The sequence below is a fragment of the Vigna unguiculata genome, chromosome 11 (assembly GCF_004118075.2).
Source record: "Vigna unguiculata cultivar IT97K-499-35 chromosome 11, ASM411807v1, whole genome shotgun sequence".
NCBI classification, from domain to species: Eukaryota; Viridiplantae; Streptophyta; class Magnoliopsida; order Fabales; family Fabaceae; genus Vigna; species Vigna unguiculata.
Genome location: NC_040289.1, coordinates 1,498,515 through 1,520,215, shown reverse-complemented (window position 1 = coordinate 1,520,215; position 21,701 = coordinate 1,498,515). Strand labels below are relative to the sequence as shown.

Sequence of the window (21,701 nt, the reverse complement as noted above, 5' to 3'; positions counted from 1 at the left end):
CGCTTACGTGGCACTTAATATTTTAATAATTTTTAAGGAAACGGGACCAGAAACGCGTGAGAGAAGTTGGAGTTAATTGTGAGGTTGTGATACACGCGCAAGAGAGGAAAAAGGAAAAGTTAGAAAAACAGAACTTTCACTTGCGGTTTAAACTAAAGGCGAGAGTGCGGCTTGAGTGCGGCGAGAGTGCGGCTTGAGTGCGGCGAGAGTGCGGCGAGAGTGCGGATTGCTGCCATAGCTTCGTGCGTCGAATTGGAAGCCCTACTTTGAAGTGTTCTTGTTCTGCAAATCAAAGGGTGCTCTGGTATGTTTTACTATCCGATTACAAACCCCTATTTTTATGATGTTCTTCCCCAAATGAAACCACTATTTTTGTGATGTTTTTCCGGAAATGAAACCCCATTATCGTATTTTCTTGTTCGATGATTGAAATGGCATTTTGATGAGTTGTTCCCCAAATTGTTCCTCAACTTAACAAAATCTATTTTTTTGCAAGTTGTAAGTTTAATGAATATCACATTTTTTGGTGGATATGACACTCCACATTCAACTCCGATGACATTGACAAACACATTCTCAGCTTTGTGGTTGTTGTTTGTGAATGACATTTGATGTTTTTTGCAATGAGCAACAAAACCAGAATTGTGTAATTCGTGGAGGATTTGCCTATATTGGATTTAATATGTTTGTTGTTCATCAACATTTTTTTAAAAACCAACTTTTCGAGTTCGATAATCAAGTGTCCTTTTGTTAGTCCATAAGTGCCTTTTTACGTTTTACGTTTTGTACACGCAGTACTGCAACTGCTTTTAAACTGTATAATTACGTGAAATATGGTTTGGACATAATCCAAAGGCCGTCCAAATAATTCCATCACCATCAATCATCAGCAAAAAACTTCAATAAGTATTTGAAAATGAAGATTGAATTAAAAATAAAGTTTTCTGGTTCGAGATTTAAGTGTCCTCTTGTGACTCCATAAGTGTCTTTTTACGTTGTAATTTTTGTACAGGAAATACTGCAACTGTTTTTCTAGTCTATCATTACATAATGATAAATTTGTACACAATCCAAAGGCCATACAAGTATTTCCATCACCATCAATCAATATAAAACTTCATTAAGTATTTCAAATTGAACATTGAATTAAAAATAAAGTTTTCTGGTTGGAGATTTAAGTGTCCTTGTCTGACTCCATAAGTGCCTTTTTACGTTTCAGTTTTTGTACACCAAGCACTGCAACTGGTTTAAAACTGTATAATATCGTGAAATATGGTTTGGACATAATCCAAAGGCCGTCAAAATAATTCCATCACCATCAATCATCAACAAACAACTTCAATAAGTATTTGAAATTTAACATTGAATTAAAAATAAAGTTTTCTGGTTGGAGATTTACGTGTCCTTTCTTGACTCCATAAGTGCCTTTTTACGTTGTAGTTTCTGTACAGGAAGTACTACAACTGTTTTTCTAGTCTATCATTACATAATTTGTGTTTTGGACACAATCCACAGGCCATACAAATATCTCCATCACCATCAACCATCACCATAAAACTTCTTTAAGTATTTGAAATTTAACATTGAATTAAAAATAAAGTTTTCTAGTTGGAGATTTAAGTGTCCTTTTCTGACTTCATAAGTGCCTTTTTACGTTGTAGTTTCTGTACAGGAAGTACTGCAACTATTTTTCTAGTCTATCATTACATAATTTGTGTTTTGGACACAATCCAAAGGCCATATAAATATCTCCATCACCATCAACCATCACCATAAAACTTCTTTAAGTATTTGAAATTTAACATTGAATTAAAAATAAAATTTTCTAGTTGGAGATTTAAGTGTCCTTTTCTGACTCCATAAGTGCCTTTTTACGTTGTAGTTTTTGTACAGGAAGTACTGCAACTGTTTTTCTAGTTTATCATTACATAATTTGTGTTTTGGACACAATCCAAAGGCCATACAAATATCTCCATCACCATCAACCATCACCATAAAACTTCTTTAAGTATTTCAAATTGAAGATTGAATTAAAAATAAAGTTTTCTTGTTAGAGATTTAAGTGTCCTTTCCTGACTCCATAAGTGCCTTTTTACGTTGTAGTTTCTGTACAGGAAGTACTACAACTGTTTTTCTAGTCTATCATTACATAATTTGTGTTTTGGACACAATCCAAAGGCCATATAAATATCTCCATCACCATCAACCATCACCATAAAACTTCTTTAAGTATTTGAAATTTAACATTGAATTAAAAATAAAGTTTTCTGGTTGGAGATTTAAGTGTCCTTTTCTGACTCCATAAGTGCCTTTTTACGTTGTAGTTTCTGTACAGGAAGTACTGCAACTGTTTTTCTTGTCTATCATTACATAATTTGTGTTTTGGACACAATCCAAAGGCCATACAAATATCTCCATCACCATCAACCATCACCATAAAACTTCTTTAAGTATTTGAAATTTAACATTGAATTAAAAATAAAGTTTTCTTGTTAGAGATTTAAGTGTCCTTTTCTGACTCCATAAGTGCCTTTTTACGTTGTAGTTTCTGTACAAGAAGTACTGCAACTGTTTTTCTAGTCTATCATTACATAATTTGTGTTTTGGACACAATCCAAAGGCCATATAAATATCTCCATCACCATCAACCATCACCATAAAACTTCTTTAAGTATTTCAAATTGAAGATTGAATTAAAAATAAAGTTTTCTGGTTGGAGATTTAAGTGTCATTTTCTGACTCCATAAGTGCCTTTTTACGTTGTAGTTTTTGTACAGAAACTACTGCAACTGTTTTTCTAGTCTATCATTACATAATTTGTGTTTTGGACACAATCCAAAGGCCATATAAATATCTCCATCACCATCAACCATCACCATAAAACTTCTTTAAGTATTTGAAATTTAACATTGAATTAAAAATAAAGTTTTCTTGTTAGAGATTTAAGTGTCCTTTCCTGACTCCATAAGTGTCTTTTTACGTTGTAGTTTCTGTACAGGAAGTACTGCAACTGTTTTTCTAGTCTATCATTACATAATTTGTGTTTTGGACACAATCCAAAGGCCATATAAATATCTTCATCACCATCAACCATCACCATAGAACTTCTTTAAGTATTTCAAATTGAAGATTGAATTAAAAATAAAGTTTTCTGGTTGGAGATTTAAGTGTCCTTTTCTGACTCCATAAGTGCCTTTTTACGTTGTAGTTTTTGTACAGGAACTACTGCAACTGTTTTTCTAGTCTATCATTACATAATTTGTGTTTTTGTATAGGCTGTACTGGAAGTTTACTAATACAATCGAAAATAGCACAATTGCCTTCCCAAATTAAAGTATATTGATGTTTATATTACCATGTCATCATGAATGTATCTGTCAATGTACAAACTACATATTAACTCCAACAAATGATTAAACAATATATACAATTGTGGCAACATAATTGACTTTGTCTACCTCAATCTAACTATCCCTATGTAAAATTGTCTCAAAAATCTTGTGATAGAATTATAATTTCTACATTCACAATAGCTATTTCTTCAACAGCAGATCGTAGTGCTGAATAACTTCATCGCGAAGGACATTATCTTCATTTAAAACCCAATCACAAACGAATTTCTGCCTAATTAATTGCAGCTCCTCCTAAAAACAACATCAACACAATGTTACCAACTGTAATCTTCAAAGAAAAAACAATAAATAATAAAACATATTATAACGGTCAACTTACAGTAGTGTAGTTAGGCAGGGCTTTGCCATTAAATTGACTAACACCATCCCACATCTCTATGAATTTCAATACTAGGACCCCACAGTCATGACTGCGAAATGAAATACAACACAATATTCAGACATCATTAAGCAGTGCTAAATTACACTCATTGAACACACAAAATGTTAGAAGTTACCCATTAGGTTGAATTGGAGTGTCCACACACTGCACTTCAAAAGATGGCTTCTTGTCCGATTCACAATTTAATAACATACCCAAAATACTTACTCGTTCCTGTTCTAAAACTTTATCTTTCCTACTCTTTCCAGCCATGATTCATCAACAACCTATAAAAATTTAATAATAATACAATAAGGAATCACAACAAAACAAATTCAACAAAAAATACACTTCACAAATCAAGGAATCATAAATTACTTCACAAATACAACAACCTGTTATGACGGGAATCAAAAATAAACTTCACATGTCCAATTGGAGAAATTACTTCATATGGCTAATTACTTCATATGACGGGAATCAACAATCCAACAAAGGAATCATTAACAAATTGTCATATTACAAAAGAGTATAACACCAAATCAACTAATTTTAATTTTGAACTTCGGAACAAATACTTGGACAACCTCACAGACGAAATGAACAGAGTGCATTATAGGGTATTTCCACTTCAGAACACCTTCATGTGTGCGAGGGACATATGGATCATCCCAACCCTGACAAAACCATCAATATTAACAATGGACGAGTAGATAAACCAAAAGAACCCTATACGCACATTTTGGGGTTTCACTGCAGTTATCAATTCTAATTGCAAAATGGCACAACATGCTAAGTAAAAAAAAACCACATTAAATCTTCGAAAAGGGGTTTTCCACGATAACCTACCGGAGAAATCTTCATTCCGTCAATGACCTTAATCAACCAACAAATACGCCAACAAGACAGCGCCCAACCAATGAATCGAACGGTACCCACCACTTTTCGCGGAAGCCGCCGCCTCCAACAACCCAAACCACTCTCCACACCTCCGCTATCCGCTTCCACTGTGACCCACAACACCAACCTTTATGGAACGATAGCTTTTTTGGGAAGACAAAGCCTTGCGATTGAAATGCCTTTCTGCGTCTCTGCTCGAAGAAGAAAGTTGAGGAGAAGAAGAAAGTTGACGGAAAGAAGAAAGTTGAGGGGAAGAAACGAGGGAAAATAGAATACCCAATGTGTTTTTTTAAAAAGTTTATCCAATCAAAGCGCGTACACTTCACGCTAACTTTTCCAAACCGCTGCCTCCATTTTCCGTCTGCTTTAAAAATATTAAAATATTAACTGCCACGTAGGCGGGTAACTTTGGAGGTCAAAAAAACGGGGCATTGTATCATTATCCTAAATATTTATCCTACAAGTAAAACTATGATCACTGCAATCTTTCAATAATTGTACACATTTTTTAAAATATTCGTATAAATATAAAGTGTGTTATGATAAGTAAGCTACTTAAATTCTTATAATTATCACTCTTAATCGTGCATTAAGTTGCTTAGGATCAAATCCCATGATATAAATCAGTCAAAAATCGAAAAATCTTTTGATTTGGTGCTATCTACTATTACAATGGTCAAAACTACTAAATAAAAGAATAAAATCTAACCAATTTGTATGGATTGGGAAAACAATGGCAACTGAAACAACTCTTAAAATATATCACAAGCAACTATAGTTGTATGGAAGAAACAAGGCCATTCAACAATTTCAATGGTGAATATTATTAGTAGAGACAACAACCAGACTTCTTGTCACCAATTTCGTTTCTACACAATGTGACTCAATGAAGCACTAACATCAGTGATACAAAGACTGCAATACAACACAAGTAAATTTGTCAAAGTAAAACCTATGATGAGCAAGCATTGCTGGTTGGTGATGGATCCATTAAATTTAATTTAACATACTATTTACCACGCCGATCAATCTCTTGGGCGAGCCAACCAGAGTGAACTCAGAGCACGCAGCCGCGAGAAATAGTCGTGTATGGCGAGGAGGGCACGCGCCGATTGGCGAGTCGTCAGAATCCGGTGCATTTGTTGCAGAGTCTGCTGGCGAAGATTATCGGCCTTATGATCATAAACACCACAAAAAAGAGTCACAACTTAGATATTTGAACAGCGTTGTTTGCTACAAATAGTAAGACATGAAATGTTTGTTTACAAGAGCATGTTCTTAGGAGCATGTTCTTGGGGATTGTTTGCAACACATGAGAAACTTCAATGGAACCAAAATGAGTTGGTCTAGGTAAGAAAATGATTCTTGCTTTGGTGGTTGAGATGCTAAATTGGCATGAGTTCAGACAAAAAAAAAAAATCAGTACTACATATGTCAAATCTAGTTTATATAGGAGATGAAAATTTTAGTGTAGAACAGTTCTAACAGTTAACAACATAAAATTCTTGTCTTCCAACCAAAAATCTTTTGTTGATTAAACATATCTTGAAATTATATCATATTATTATCCTCTTGGCATGTTTCTGTTTTGACATTTTTTTGTTAATTATAACTTGAAATAATATTAGTGTAATGTTATATCTCATCTATAAACATCTTAATTATTCTTTATGGAATAATAATAATAGAGTTAAATATGTTTTTCATCCTCAAACTATTATAAAAATTGTATTTATAAAAGTTGTGGAAAACATCTTTCTGAACAAACATGTGAAGTGCTTCCCATATATAAATAGAGTTCTACTATAGACTATAATCTAACTTCCACATGTCATTTGACGAGCAGGATATTTTACATGACTTTCATAAAATACAGAGACGAAATACCTCACAATTTGGTTTAGGGACAAACTTACTTTTTTATAATAGGATGTTGATTATTAATTTTAAATAAACTAGGAAATCAAGGATGCAGTGAAAGATTTGTTTCAATTATTCACCAAAACCATACCACTGTGCCAAGGTATTTGTAGAGAAGCAGAAGAAGAATGTACCTGCCGAATGAAGCCTTCAAGTGTCCCTAGCTTACCCATGGCCATAGCCATTTGACCCATGTAATTTGCCACATTCCCTGATGAACCAGATGAGGCAGGTGCTCCAGTGGACAGTGTCTCTGCAAGGGACTGTTGCAATGCTTCCATGCCTTGAGACAATGCATCTTCTGCCTGTTGAGAAGATTGCTGCAAGTTGGTGATACCCATCAGCTGCTGCTCTGTCAGAGGTTCCAATTGATTTGCCAGCAGCTGCAACACAACCAAATTTGCAGGACTCAATCCAAATGTAAGGAATCTATAAAATTATGAGAAACTAATTTGTCACAGTTATGAGAAACTTGGAGTATAGGTTAGAACACATGTTAATTATTCTTCTTTTGGCACTTGGCTACCACTACCTAGCAGATTCTCATTCTTGTATTGATATTTGTATATATCTTTGAAATTAGTCAAAAAGATACAGAGTCAATTGATTACAAAACACATGAAAATTACATGGTGGAGGGTGTTGAACTGTAGTTATTAATATATTTAAAGAAATAGCAGATATATGGATAACAGCAAAATATTATTATGGCTGAAATTTAACTACACAGAATTGCTGAGAACACTGATAATGCAGGAGCATACCAGTTAGGCTTGTTCATTGAACTACAGTGAGAAAAGGCAGAGCCAGATTCTAGGGGCAAAAAGAAACTATGCGTATTGTATTTCCTACAATTTAACCCTAATCATTTGTGTGTGGAGGAACAAGTAAAACTAACTCTATCCTTGATCAAGAGAAAAATCAAAACCACAGAGGCATCAACAGCAGCATTCTCACATTTCGTAAAGAAGAAGCCCTATGTAACAGGCCAACATCACTCTCTTAGAATTTTGACCAACCAGCAATAGTGCATTACACCACAGCAACTAGAAATATATATTCAACAACTGACCTAGCATGTGAATGTCATAAGTTCTTTTACACAATATTCTGCAACTAACTTAATAATCCCAAATTCCTATGAGGGAATTTTACTACCATGACAACTGGAAAGAAAAGAATCAGTATAACCTCACCTTGAGAAGTTCAGATGACCGAAAACCACCGAGCCACAAGAAACACCTCTCAGCAGGCGTTTTCCACATACCAGACAACAAATGGAAAACATCAGCCTTGGCTGCAACACCCTTCAGCCTAAAAATCTCATCATAATGTGCCAATATACCATCAACAATCATGCGCAGTTCAGTGTCACTTGCATGAGAATTTACAGCAGCTCTTAGTTCATTTATTTGTCGATTCTGCTCTTCCAGCCACCTTGCATATTCTGCATCAAATTGCATTGCCCCTGGAAAATAATGTAATGATGGTTATGGTATGGATAACCAAACATAACTATGGATAACAATGCTTACAACAGACACATTATACTATTATGTTTTAGACACTTCAATATTCAAACAATAGCAACGAGTAACTTATTTTAGATGTGGGATACCATTTCCACTCAATGTATGTGCTTGATCACCCGAGCTTGATATGAAGATACCCTACAACAAGATATTTTGTTTAAAATTAAACATGATTGCCAAGAAATATGTCATACAACAAGCAAGAGCAGAGAAAAAGAAAGCATAGAATTATGCCGAATTTAACTGTGAGGATTAACTAAAACCTCACCTGCTGCCTAGCTCGCTGAAGCTCTTGCTCTAGTTGGGTCAGCTTCAAGCGACTGCTTTCTAACTGTTGGACATAAGCCTATGTAAAGAAGCCACAGAAGTATGAGGAAAATGAGCTTAAGCCTGATGGTCTTTTTCCTTGCATTTGAATAGAAAGTGGTCATGTAAACATAATTATTCCTTAGAACTACCATAGAGGCCAAAGAAGCTTAAACATTATAAACAAACCATTGAACCAACTATAAAGCAATCATCTTGACAGAAAACACAAGAAAAAAAAAATTCTGGAAGCACAATACTGAACAAGAAAGTAATACATCAATTTCCAGTTCCTTTTTGCTACGAAGCATCTTCTTTAGATTCCAACAAAAAAGAAAACAACCAAACCAATAACGAAAGAAATTCGCATTATGCTATATTATTTGCTAATATATCTACTAGTAAGATTGAATAATTTAGAGATATGAATATAAGTGTAAAAAACTTGTTTTTCAACACCCCTGGACTCAGGGCAGGCATTACAACCACTGGGCTAAGAGGCTTGGTTTATTATGTTGCATTTATTTTGGATTTTACCCTTCTCTGAAAAAAGGCTATTAAAAATATGTTTAAATTTAATCAATGAATCCAATATTGATAATTAAAAGAGATATTTTGATAATAAAACTACACATTTAACTAAAGATTCTTTTATATACATATCAGACTAATTGACATCTATTCAAGTGAAAGCAAGTTTGAATAACATGAATTTGAATTTTTAAAATTTAAATTTAGACAATAAGTAGATGAAAAAAATACTATATTAATCTTCTTTTTTAATAAAGATATTGCTAGAAGTATATAAAAAGGAATTCAGACTCAAATATAAATATTATTTTATATCAAAAGATTATACTCTGCATTGTTTGAACGTAATACTGACCACGTAACTATTTGTATTGCTTAAAAACATTTATACTAAAATTACTCGAAGAGTATAAAATGTTTATTTCAATGAATGCATTAAATGAATTTGGTATTTTATATATTAATAGTGAAACCTTCAAAATATTTAATTACAAAAATTTGATCAATAATTTTGAAATTAATTAAAAATAATAAAAATAAATTAAAGTAAAATTTGAATATAAATTTCAGGCCTCATAATTTCTAGACACAACTCTCATCCTGGCAGTTGCAGTTGAAATCAGACATGTGCAAGTATCAAGTTTCATTTCATGCTTAAGATGTATAATTCTAGATATAAGGGAGGATGTTAAAGATTTTCATATCGACAAGAGATATAGTCAAATTAAAGTATAAAATTTAGGGGCAATCTATACCTTCGAAACCATCTTTTAAAGTTAAATTAGACTCAAATCCACTTTCTAAGAATATGGTCATATACACAAAAATGCATGGCAAAGGGAGAGCTACAATGGGCCATTCACTAGTTATTTCATATTTGCACAGCCAAAAAACAATATGACACAATAACCATATTAACACGGGGAAGCAAGAAAATATATGCATTTATATGAATGAATATTAACCAAAAAAGGTAATAACCAAAAAAGGTAAGTAAACACAATCCATACTTTCTTTCTCAAACGGCTTTTTCTTGCAGCTTCACGGTTCTGGGCAAGCCTGCGAAGAGTCTACAATAGTATTTTAAAAAAAAATTATCATCAAGTAACAAATACTATATGGAATTCTAGATACATTCTATATAATAAAATTTATAATATACCTTCTGGTCTGATTTATCTTTTGACCTGTCACTAGAGTCAGAAACAATAGCAAGGGATTGATTTCTATCAAACTGCAAACACAGGGCACATCAAATGTTAGATTATCAAGAATATCTATCACCAAAGTTTCTTGCTGATTTAAGGAACAGATTTAAAATAACGTATATGATCCAACATTTTATTTGAACACTTTGTAGATTAAATTCAATCATGCAATTGGGCACTTGTTGAAAAGTTCATTCTGAACTGGTTGCCAAATTTAGGTTAAGAACATTAGATAGCATCAGTTGAACAGTAAGGGGAAAACAGCACATAAGGTAAAGAAACATCACCGGCTGATTCTTGTCATCAGTGTCGACATCTGTAGAAATATCAGTCCTGGGACTGGCATCAGCCATGGCAGACTCCTCCTGGTTATCTGTATTACCAACTAATATAGTGTCAGGATTTGATGATTGAACCTTCTGTAATCGCAACCTATGCGGCTCTGTTTGATTCGTCAATGGGCTTTTATCAAGTGAAGTTGGCAACTACATCAAAGAGATAATACAGAAAAGTAGAAAATGAGCCATACTACCCAGCTAAAATTTCACCTCACTTACTAGAGCAGAAAATTCATGGATGAAAAGAACTAGAGAAACTCACCTGACCAAGGCTACTAATGGGAACAGAACCCGGAGAAATTGTTTGGCTACTTACTTTTAGTGAGTTGTAAATTGGGTCTGAATCCATGATTAGGAAAAATCATTAGCAAAGGTAAGCCTATAAAATAAACCATATTTGTAGACAAATTAAGAAAACAAATAATTTAATCTCTAGCGGGCGATTTCTGACTAGCGTTCAATTTTTATTTTCACGAGACTCTTCTTCCCTAATTTATTTAATTTCTCTACTCTTCTTTTCTTCGCTTTCATCACCTCTCTCCCATCAAACCCCAACCCCACCCTCTACACCCACCTCTCCTTCAACACAATCATCGATTCGACTGCACAAGCTCTCCACAGGCCCACCCCATGGTCACCAACACAATGAAGGGGATACTAGTTCTTGCTCTTGGATTTTGGAACCTTACCCAACAAGCCCCAAAAGAACATCGTTGGGTCAAAGGGAAGCCTTTTCATGAACCCAATGTCTCCACCACCATTCAAGAGGTTCTCAAGAAGGCCAAGAGTAAGGACAATGATAGGTTTGTTTTTGATGATGATGCCAACATAGGTATGGCACTCTTAATTGCGTACACTATGGGGTTTCATGTTTTGACTTTCAAGCCTATTGCCTAGAATTTAAAGATGCGACAGGATTTACTTTAACAGAGTTAGAGAGGAAGCTAGTTTGAAGGGGGCTTGAGGTAGTGGAATTGGAACAGCGCGCTGGTGGAGAGGTGAGGTAGTGGCAATATTGACTCAGATTGGGATTTCGGTAAAGAAAAGGACTGGAAGAGGGTTTTCCAGGTGACAATAACGTTTGTGGTGATAGTAGTTGGTGATAGCAAACTTTGCTAACGAAAATCACCTTCAACAGTAGCCGCACCGCACTGCTGTTCACTACTATGCTTCCATACTAAGGCTTAATCCTTGTCCACTGTTGAAAGCTTATAAAATAACTCTCCCATTTCTCTTTGATAGCTTGATCTATAACCAAATTTTTTCCACCTTCATCCTTGATACATGTACCATAGTTCAAATCTCTTGATTTCCTTTTCCTATTTTTGGCAAGCTTTTCCATCTTTTACTCTCCATTCTTTGTCCCTGTGGTCTAAATAAAAGTCCTCAAAAGATTTGGATCAGGCCTCACTCAGTTTTCCTTTGCCTTGTTTCTAGCCTTTTGATACCTTGCTCAATTTTCAACCTTTTAAAGGCCTTCCTTTTGTTTCTTAATTTTCTCAAACTCTTATTCCAACAACAAGTTTTCTCATCTCTTGGTCCAAAACCCTTTATTTTACTCAAGATGACCTTAACAACCTTCCTAACTGTCACTACTTGTTTCATGGAGTTATAACTTCTCAGCTCTTTGTTTATTACTCTTATATTGTGTAATAAGACTCTCTTGCAATTACCATGTAATCCTTACAAAGCTACAGATCAGAACTCCTTGCCAAAAAGAAATCAATTTACAACCTCGAGACAAAGAAAGAGCAACCTTCCACAGATGCACAACTCCTTTTTTTTTAGAAATGGTAATCAAAAACTAGACACAAAAAAAAAAGGTCTTTTGAAGATAATTTGATGGCATCATAACATGAGATAATACAACATATCGACAGCTACATGTAAACTTGGTTATGTTTGACTGCAGAAATCTTACTTCCACTAAGGCCAACAGCATCCTCTACGCGATACGGCTGATCAAATGCACCAAAGTCAGAAACACGAAAAGAATCAATTGTGCTCCCCTCTGCATAACTGAATATTATGCGTTGTCAGAATTACACTAAAACGTGGCAGTCTTTATGTGTCATTGTTGGGAAAAATCGATAAAAGCAGAAGTCATCTATAAGTGGAACACAGGATGAAGTTTCCAAATCATGACAATGGCATACAGTAAACTTTGTCAAAACAAGTTCAAAGAATTATGACAGTCTTTTCTTAAATCATGACACGATGCTATAACTTAATTTAAAATATCTAACTCATTGTATCGGTTTTAACACCATAAAGAAAATCCAAGAGGAAATCAATTATTTGCAATCACTCAAATTTTGTTCTTTACAGCTGCTGAAAACATAGAACAGAAAAACAACAAGCGATTGGGCACTTCTATTCTAAATCATAACACATCCTAAATAAAAGCTGAAGGTTAAACTTAGATTCCTTAAATTTTGAGAGATATACCTAAAATCTTCCTTTTTGTTTAGCTTAAATGGATACTAACAATGTGTCTCTTCGCATGTGAACTACACATCAAAAGAGAGAACAAATCACCAACCTCTCAGCCTGGAAAATTATAATTGACCAGGCCAATAATTGACTCAACCAACAAATGTGCCTTCCTCCCACAAGAAAACAAAACAAGTCTAACTAAAGCAGTAAATTAAATTTCAATTCAAATTTAATTTCCTATAGCACAAAAAACTATTGTGACAATCTTATAACGAGCTCAAATTCATTTACAAAAAAACACTGCATACTTTCTAGTAGTTTTAATTTCTCTCCCAGACCCCAACCCAATAGTTATCAATTTCAAATAGCATTGGGCGGCTAGCAACTCTTAAAATGATATAGCGGGATGTAGAGAAGTGCAATAACTACTGTTTTAAATGTTATAATCCAAACTAAATAGTATAAACTACACATGTAAATACTCAAAAAACTACCCAAAATTAAACAAATTTAAACTATATGATAAACCACAGTTTACACAAAGTTACCTACTTAGGAGCAATAAAACATAGTAATGAAGTAAACAAAAAAAAAAAATTGAAAGACAATGATAAAACTAATAGAGAAATAACATATCAATAAAAATTAGCAAAACGTGAACCGGGAGGTGTGTTCATTTGGGTGGATGAATTTGAGAGAGAGAGGGAGTGGATGGGTTTGAGTGGATTTGAGAGTGAATTGTGTGTTGTTTTTTAAGGGATTTAGAGTAGATTTGGAGTAAAGTTTGTGAAAATTTGTGAATAATTTGATTAATGTGATAGATTAAAAAAATGTTTTAATAGAAGTAAAAGATAGATTACTATTTTGCCCTTTATATAATAAGTAGTATAAATTGATAATTTTATGAGTTATATTTTTTTTGATAATTTTTGTTTACCACTGCAATGGTAAAAAAAAACTTGCAAACAAGACAAAACAACAACGTTCAGCCACGAAGCGGATCAGTTCTAGCGTATGAAGATTAGATCCAGCACTAGGGATCGGATCTGCAAAGAATAGGATTGGATCCCCTCCATTTCCAACAATACATGGGATCGGATCCCTTCTCTACTGGATCAATTCCAACGTTATAGGGATTGAATCCCTTGTTAAATGGATTGGTTCCACACGTGATGGATGGATCGGATCCAGCTCTCTCTTTCGTAACATAATCCTCTTAAATCTGCTCATAATAGGCGAGATTGTAAAAGTGTAACATCCCGCAAATAATCGCTTTTACTCACTCTCGAATCAAGCCAAAAGAATGCATTTATTACCTCCTATTCCATCTTACTATTTCCTTTGAAATGGTAAATTATCTCAATCGAACAGAGCATGAAGGAAGAAGAAAAAACAGAACACGTGAAAATATAGTCTCAAAGGGCAAAGGAACAGAGGTTAAAACAGAGGTAACTTTTTATGCAATATTTTTCACACAAAAAGAAAAACAGCATTCTGCTTCTACATATAAAAATGGGTTATTGAAGGCTATATGCCTATATCATGGTAATGAAATGAGACCATAGCACACAGAAATTTGCTAGTGGCTGCTACTGAAACCCACTCATTATGCCAACTGTACCAAATTATTTACTAGTCCAATATATCATAATTTAATCCTCCCACTTCTCAACCCTCTCTGTGAAATAACTTATCTAAAGATACTCATTTATAGTAATCATGCACACATTACATATTCTCCTAAGTCCTCATGAATAATTTGCAGACTACTTTCTCTTACATGATCCAGTTTCTTGTATAATTTGTTGTGTGACGTAGATTTCCAATATGGTTCCCTATGAGAGTGATATTATGACAATCATGAGTAAGGTCACGGTCTTTTCAGTTGATTATTCTTAGTTTCCCCCAAAGTCTCCAGCCACAACTACCAAGATAAGACCAACAACTCTCAACATTGTCACAAAAGTCTCCAACATCAGAGTATTATGAAGCCACGCAAGTGTGCATAGAACAAAAATCTCCCTCAACCCCAAATAACTCTCAATACAAGCACCAATTGATAGGTATTCGCACCTATCCAACGAAAAAAGGAGAATTATATTATTTGTGAAAATAGAGAAAGCACTAAAACGTAAGAACAATACTTGCTCCCAGCCAAGGATAGCACCTCTGGTCCAATGAAAATTCCAAAGGAAAACGAGAAAGTGTTATCTCTCACCTAGACTAAGCTCATTCTCAACTAACTTGTACTCCTATCTCTAGTATATTGTCTAATTAGAAATTTACAAAATGGCTGAATTAGCCCTCTTCCAACGAGTGAAAACTTACAAGGGCGTTATGGGGTCCATCTTGGAGTATATACATACCTTATAGTACCACAAACTATTATCAAGGTTCAGGCTCCCAACTGAAGCTGAAGTTTTTATGTTAAATCTTGAGCAACTGCTGCATTTGTGAGAACAGTTGCTATGTGGATCCCTACTCATATCCCTAGGATCTTGAACTGATACCTTCTTCACGAGGATTGGAGATTCTAGAAGAGACGTAATTATCCCCAATTACAAGGGCATGAGTCCATTTTGAGCACCACTAGTTTGTATAGATTTATTCTAGCAAACTGATAACTATAACAGAGCCCTTTAGTATTATTTACTCCCTATTCAAAACAAAAGAAACGCAAGAAACCACAAAAATCACAATGTTATAGGTATTCTAAGTATCACCCAACATCATTAAAGGACCAATAAACATCTCAATACAAAACAGAAAGAAATTTCTCATGTACCACTGGTGTAAGCAAACATCGCATGAAGACCTACTACAATTAATAAGTAAAACCAAGATTCACAACAAAAAATTCAGCAGAAATAAGAGAAAATGATAGAAGAGAAAAAGAAGATTTCCCCATTTATGCAAATACTAAACCAAGAACAATTGCAAAGAGGAAATTTACCTAGAATTGGAAATGGGTAACTCAGAATTGAAGCTCGGCATTCCTCTTTCAGCTCCCTTGTCATCTTCAACACCAAAACCCCCGGTAGTTCTACTCCCCATACATCGTTTTCACCACCACATCCTCAATTCCCCAGTAGCTCAACAAAACATGAAAACCTAAAACCCCTATCCCAAAACAAAACAAAACAAACTCAATAAAAATAATGGCATCTTCAGTAAGTTAAAACCAACTACTAGGAAATTCTAAGACCTAGCACAAAACAAAACAGAATCAGAAACAAACATTAAACAAACCAATCCTAACACCCCCTACCCCAAAACAGAAATTGCTATTACATCCTTAGAAACCAGAAAGTGAATGCCAATAAGAAGAACACGGTGAATACCACAGAGAAAGAAAAACAAAATCACAAACTGTAGCAGCAAGAAAAACCCTTAAGCTGCAGAATTAACTCCCATGAGAAAAAAAATCACCAACGTGTGTTAAAAAAGTGCAAACTTTAGCACATCCGTGTGCACCCACAAGCCGCCCCAACTTACCGAGAATGAGAACACAGCCCACCAAACGAAGTGCTCCAAAGTCAAAGCAACACACTTTGAGAAGAAAAAGACCAATTTGACACCACCCCAGATGTCCCAAATGAAAAATAAAATAAGAATTTAAAATAAATAAACAAACAAACACCAAATCTAAGCTCAACTAGATCAAATTTCCAAAAATCACCTGGTCCCAGTTGCACTAAAATCCACCATGAACATCACAGTCTTTACTCATGCAACATAAAACTATAGTAAAAGATGAAGCAAACCCACCTTGGAATTCTGATGATGATGATGATGATGGGTATGATGATGGTACTGTTGAACTTTGTTTGTAGTTATTGGATTTTAAGCTTTTAAGTAAAGAAGGGAACCAAGAGAAGAGAGAGAGAGGAACAGGGATGAAACCAATCTCTAGATGTCTTCTTCTGCTAAAATCTTCCACTTTCCAAGGACTAATGATTTTTTAATGAAAAATTTCATGGTAATGTTTTAGTGCTTTAACATGGATTATTATCAGTATTTTATTTGTGATAATTAATATTTTCGTTTGACATTTTTATGTTGAAACAATTTTCAATACTATGTTGGTAGCATCATTTCAATAGTTTTAAAAAAAAAAAGTGATTGATGATCAATTTGTTTTCCTGCTAGAGAATCATGTATTAGAGGTTTTTTAAAATAATAATTATATTTTAATTTGTAATTATATTTTTTGTTTAATTCATAAATTTTTTATTGTTAATTTTTATTCTAAATTTTGAAAATTAAATAGTTTTTGTTACAGTTTTAGTTTTACATTTTCGTTAATTAAATTATTTCTTGAAGGTATCTTTGGTAAATATATTAAGTTCAAGATTCAATTGGATAAAGTAAAAGAAAGAAACTATATGCAAAATTAAATAAACAAAATTACATGTTTAAATTTAAAGACTACAATTACAGAGAAAAAATGACATGTTAAGAATAAAATAAGATCCCTCTAATAAATAAAATTATCTTTCTAAAAAGTCTAAATTCTCTACAGATTTTCTTTTGTGCTGTCCAACATTAGAAGAACACAAAAAATGAATCTAAATTCCTTTCTAAACCTAAAATGAAATCTTACTTAAAAAGACATGATTATTGTTAAATGCAATCCTTTATGGAAACTTGAACAAGTATTTTGAAGGAATTGAATCGGAACATATTTATTATAGTTTATTATTATTTTTTTCAATAATATCATTGCTAATTATAAATTTTAATTTATTTTTAATATCATTGGTTATTAAATTTTAATTTTAATTATTTCTTTAGTTTTTTTAATTAGAAAAGGTTTTTAATTTTAACATGTTACTTTAACCTTGTGTAGTTGTTTTTAATTCTTATGGATAATATTTTACTTCTATATGTGGCTTAAATTTTTTTTTTCGTTATAATTTTTTGAAAGTGATTTTTACTGTGTTAGAGAATCAGAAGTTGGAGCTTTACTGACATAGTTACTTTCTGTTTTGTGACAAAGATGTGATGTTCTGAAATTAGTTGTATGTCTATTATTATGCATTCACTTCGATCCCTGTTTTGTGACAAAGATGTGATGTTCTGAAATTAGTTGTATGTCTATTATTATACATTCACTTCGATCCCATTTGTTGATTTGACTATTCGATATAACGATATATTAGATCATGTATTTAGACATCACGATTCAATCATATCACATCTTAATTGGATATGTATCTTTTTTTGTTTTCACAGTTTTGGTTTGTATATTTATAATGGTACCATGAATGCATTAGGACACCTTTAAGATATGTTTTCAAATACTGCTATACAATTAGAACCGATCTTTGCTCAATGAATACAAAATACCCACACTTTAGCACCTAAGATAACAGTCTCAGGTGTAGCAACAAGTAACAACTTGACTTGTTACTTATTCCTTTAGGAACTACCAATTTTTTTTGTCCACACTACTCTTGTCCACATGCAAAAAAGTGTAACCTAAACATAGAAAAAACCACAATTTTATACATGTAGTTCAAGGATTGTAAAAAGTCACAGTTTTAAAACTATAGATATTTATCTCACATTTATTTAACTGTGACCTTTAAAAAGTTTGGACTAAAATTTAAAAATGTAGTATAAAACTTCAAAACATGGACTAAAATAAACTTTAAAATCTAAAAACTAAAAAAAGTAACCTAAAAGCAAAAAATGTGAACTAAACTTAAACAAATCCCACAAAAAACTTTCTATCCCCTCCCTCTTGAAAGTAAAATGAATTTCGTCCCTCCTCATCTGCAAAAGTTCACTTTCACTCTCACGAACAAGTCAGTAGCAAACTTCTCACTCACTCTCATTCACGGTTTCAAATATGTGTAATATAAAGAATTGTGACTTATTACCTACGGCCACGCCAAATTAGTCCACGGTTGGAAAAACGTGGCCTAAAGCCTAAATTTTAGACCACGGTTTTCCTACTTTAAGCTACGGTTTTGTGTTGTAGCCTAAAGTAATTTTTGTTGTAGTGATATTCATACATTTACAATTCATGTAACAGTATTGATACTCTTGAAAGGTGTTCTATTTGCTCGTAGTTCACGATTACTATGATTTTAGTGTCAATCCTCTTTATTTTTTATATATAAGTGAAAAGAAAAAAAATAAAGTATAGATTTTTACGAGTATATAAGATCAGAGATTTCTCATTTACCCTCTCTTATAAAAGAGAAGAATAGAGGAAAGATTTCTTTATTTGAAGATGGATTTGGGAGTGGGTAAATGAGGTGAATGTGAGATTGTTTGGATTAAGATAATTGATGGTAAGAAATGAAAGGATTTGATATGAAAGTTAGTAAATGATGTTATATGATATTTTAAAAGTAATGTTTTAATAGATAAAAATAAAATATTATAATTTGTATCCTCTCATTATTACTAATATAATTATCATTAGGGTTAAATATATTTTTGATCCCTTAATTTTCACTAAAAATTGGAATTAGTCCCTCTTCAAAATTTTGACCTAATTTAGTCCCCCATCTTTAAAAATACATGAATTTAATCATTTTATCCAAATTTTATTAAGTTTATTTGATGTTGCAAAATCTTTTCATGGTAACATTTAAGTTGTTTACACTACAGAAATGAGTTAAATGGTGTAAACAACTCAAATGATATCATGAACATGTTTGAAACGCCAAATAAACTTACCAAATTTTGGTTAAAATGACTAAATTCACGCATTCCTAAAGTTTAAGGACTAAATTTGGTAAAAATTTTAAAGAGGAACTAATTCTAATTTTCACTGAAAATTAAGGAACTAAAAACATATTTAAGGTTACCAAATGAAAAAAAAAAATGTTACATGGGAAGCGGTTGATCTTTGCCACTTGATCATTCTTGGAGAAATAAGACAAAAGCTTTTGATGGTACTAAAGAAAATCATTCAGCTTCTACATTATTATCAGGAAACGATATAATTCAAGTGTATCAACAATTTGAAAGGTTGGTATTGTTATGTGTTCCTTAAAAACATTATTTATGTTAGCAGAAAACGATAAGTGCATCGATTATACGTAACAAGTAATAAATATTGTTCTCTCCACATAGACTTGTGCAACACATGACAACTCTCACAATTCACAATTCAATTAGACAGCAAAAATTTCCAAAAAACACAAAGAAACTTTTTTTTTTTAATTTTATCAAACAGTTGGTGTACAACATAAATTTATCAGAGTATATACAATTAAGACTATATTTCATTCACTTCATTCTCATGCATTCACAAACATCTCAATCCCATATTCAAGCTAAAATCAACTCACCAATATACTTAAATCATATCCCTAGTGACTTTAAGCCTATGATAAGTCATCAAGTTCCAATTCCTAAAATCTCAACAAGTGAAATCATGCATTAAGTTCAAGAGTCTTAAGATTACTAATGAATCATATTTTATCCCTAGATACAACCTCTATTAGGTATTCAATTTCAATTATAGGTTCAAAAGACATTTTCCAACACTTCAAGAACCAACAATCAAGCCATGGATGATCAAGCCATGACAAGCATTAAGCATAGAAATCAAATACTAACATTGAAATGGAAAAAACATATGTATTAACATCACAAAATACACAAGATTCAATTTATTACATCTAATCTTAACAAATATGGTTAGCTCTCCATGGTGGAAGAAATGGAAACCATATAGGAGATGCAAGCTCTCTCCTAAGGTTCTTGGTAACCGCTCCATGCTCCAATTACGCCTCTCATTCGTGTCTCCATCTCCAAATTGCAACTCATCTTCCTCTCCAATCCCAAAAGGGGGAAAATCATCATAAATGGAGGAGAAGATCCAAGGAGGAATGTGAGAGCTTCCTGACACCCCTAGCATAAAATAGAGATTAGAGGTAAAACAAACATAAAATAACTAAAACACAAAATAATACAAAAACACACAAAATTTGAGGATTAAACAAAATTAAAGCTAGGGAGAGTTGATTTTATTCACTAAAACCAACGCACCAAACTATGTACAAATCAACACTATCAATTTAAAATATTGTTATTTTCTATTTTCTATTTAAATACTTTCTAAATGTAAATATTAATTTTTTCTTTTAATTAAAGATATAACTAAAGTAATATATATATATATATATATATATATATATATATATATATATTTTAAATATTTAAATTTAAGTTCCACTATTAGATGATATAATGTATTAAAATCAAATAGATTAATTCAACAAACATGATGTGTGATGGTTGGTAGCTAATTTTTTTTTTATTTTAGAACAATAAAGAAAAAAAATGCAATGCTTCAAGTAAAGAAATCACCAATTTTAAAGGAGTTAAAATATATTTAAACATGTAATATTAAATATGAGTTATTTATTATTACCATTAGGAAAAAAAACTAAAATAAAGACAAAAAATAATCATTCTAAAATTAAATTTAAAAGAATAATTTTATTTTAGTATTAAAATTCTACATATTTTATTGGACATTTTTTTATAAATATTTAGTGAAACTTTACGAATGTCCAGAAGCTCATTATTTTTAAGATTTTATTAGGAAAATGTGAAGAAAAAGCATTACAATATGTAGAAAAAACAAAATCTAGTAGTATTTCTTCTATTAATGAATATTTAAGTTTGTTGGTCCTCCAGATATTTCAAAACGTTAGAGAATCCATAGAATTAAATTATCTATAACTTAATGTTACAGAAAATTTTTAGAAATGTCAATATAAAAGTAG

The 21,701-nt window shown here is 32.6% G+C and overlaps 2 protein-coding genes across 13 annotated transcripts; both read right to left on the bottom strand.

The window, feature by feature from the left end:
• Positions 1-3,406: 3,406 nt before the first annotated feature.
• Positions 3,407-5,033, bottom strand: LOC114168203. 2 transcript variants are annotated; one of them, XR_003600638.1, is made up of 6 exons: positions 4,951-5,033; positions 4,624-4,865; positions 4,362-4,451; positions 3,911-4,061; positions 3,733-3,823; positions 3,407-3,644 (listed from the first exon to the last, which is right to left on the bottom strand). XR_003600638.1 is itself a non-coding variant. In XM_028052940.1 (5 exons), exons 3-5 carry the CDS (start codon positions 4,045-4,047, stop codon positions 3,534-3,536), a joined length of 339 nt encoding a protein of 112 aa, XP_027908741.1. In that variant the 5' UTR covers positions 4,048-4,451; positions 4,624-4,865; positions 4,951-5,033; the 3' UTR covers positions 3,407-3,533. The 2 variants fall into 2 exon arrangements, 1 of the variants encoding a protein (XP_027908741.1); XM_028052940.1 differs by having other exon boundaries at positions 3,911-4,451.
• Positions 5,034-5,457: 424 nt separating this feature from the next.
• On the bottom strand, positions 5,458-16,905 carry LOC114169113 (transcription factor TGA2.2). 11 transcript variants are annotated; one of them, XM_028054140.1, is made up of 13 exons: positions 16,714-16,905; positions 15,899-16,065; positions 12,431-12,528; positions 10,772-10,848; positions 10,459-10,656; positions 10,126-10,197; positions 9,974-10,033; positions 8,395-8,472; positions 8,213-8,264; positions 7,791-8,062; positions 6,729-6,977; positions 5,692-5,846; positions 5,458-5,589 (listed from the first exon to the last, which is right to left on the bottom strand). In XM_028054140.1, the coding sequence occupies exons 2-12, from the start codon at positions 15,997-15,999 to the stop codon at positions 5,700-5,702; spliced, it is 1,404 nt and encodes a 467-aa protein (XP_027909941.1). In that variant the 5' UTR covers positions 16,000-16,065; positions 16,714-16,905; the 3' UTR covers positions 5,458-5,589; positions 5,692-5,699. The 11 variants fall into 11 exon arrangements, with proteins under 11 accessions (XP_027909941.1, XP_027909934.1, XP_027909938.1 ...); XM_028054133.1 differs by having other exon boundaries at positions 5,458-5,846; XM_028054137.1 differs by lacking the exon at positions 16,714-16,905 and adding an exon at positions 16,625-16,643 and having other exon boundaries at positions 5,458-5,846.
• Between the last annotated feature and the right edge of the window lie 4,796 nt (positions 16,906-21,701).

What these genes read in the sequence shown, in the direction of transcription:
- LOC114168203 (XM_028052940.1), bottom strand. Translation starts at nt 4,047, where the DNA reads ATGGCTGGAAAGAGTAGGAAAGATAAAGTTTTAGAACAGGAACGAGTA. An exon ending in ACTCCAATTCAACCTAATGG is followed by an intron (nt 3,824 to 3,910) that starts GTAACTTCTAAC and finishes TTCATTTCGCAG; the next exon opens with TCATGACTGTGGGGTCCTAG. An exon ending in CCCTGCCTAACTACACTACT is followed by an intron (nt 3,645 to 3,732) that starts GTAAGTTGACCG and finishes TGTTGTTTTTAG; the next exon opens with GAGGAGCTGCAATTAATTAG.
- LOC114169113 (XM_028054133.1), bottom strand. Translation starts at nt 15,999, where the DNA reads ATGGGGAGTAGAACTACCGGGGGTTTTGGTGTTGAAGATGACAAGGGA. An exon ending in TGCTGTTGGCCTTAGTGGAA is followed by an intron (nt 10,849 to 12,430) that starts GTAAGATTTCTG and finishes TCATGGATTCAG; the next exon opens with ACCCAATTTACAACTCACTA. An exon ending in ACATACATTGAGTGGAAATG is followed by an intron (nt 8,063 to 8,212) that starts GTATCCCACATC and finishes ATTATTTTCCAG; the next exon opens with GGGCAATGCAATTTGATGCA.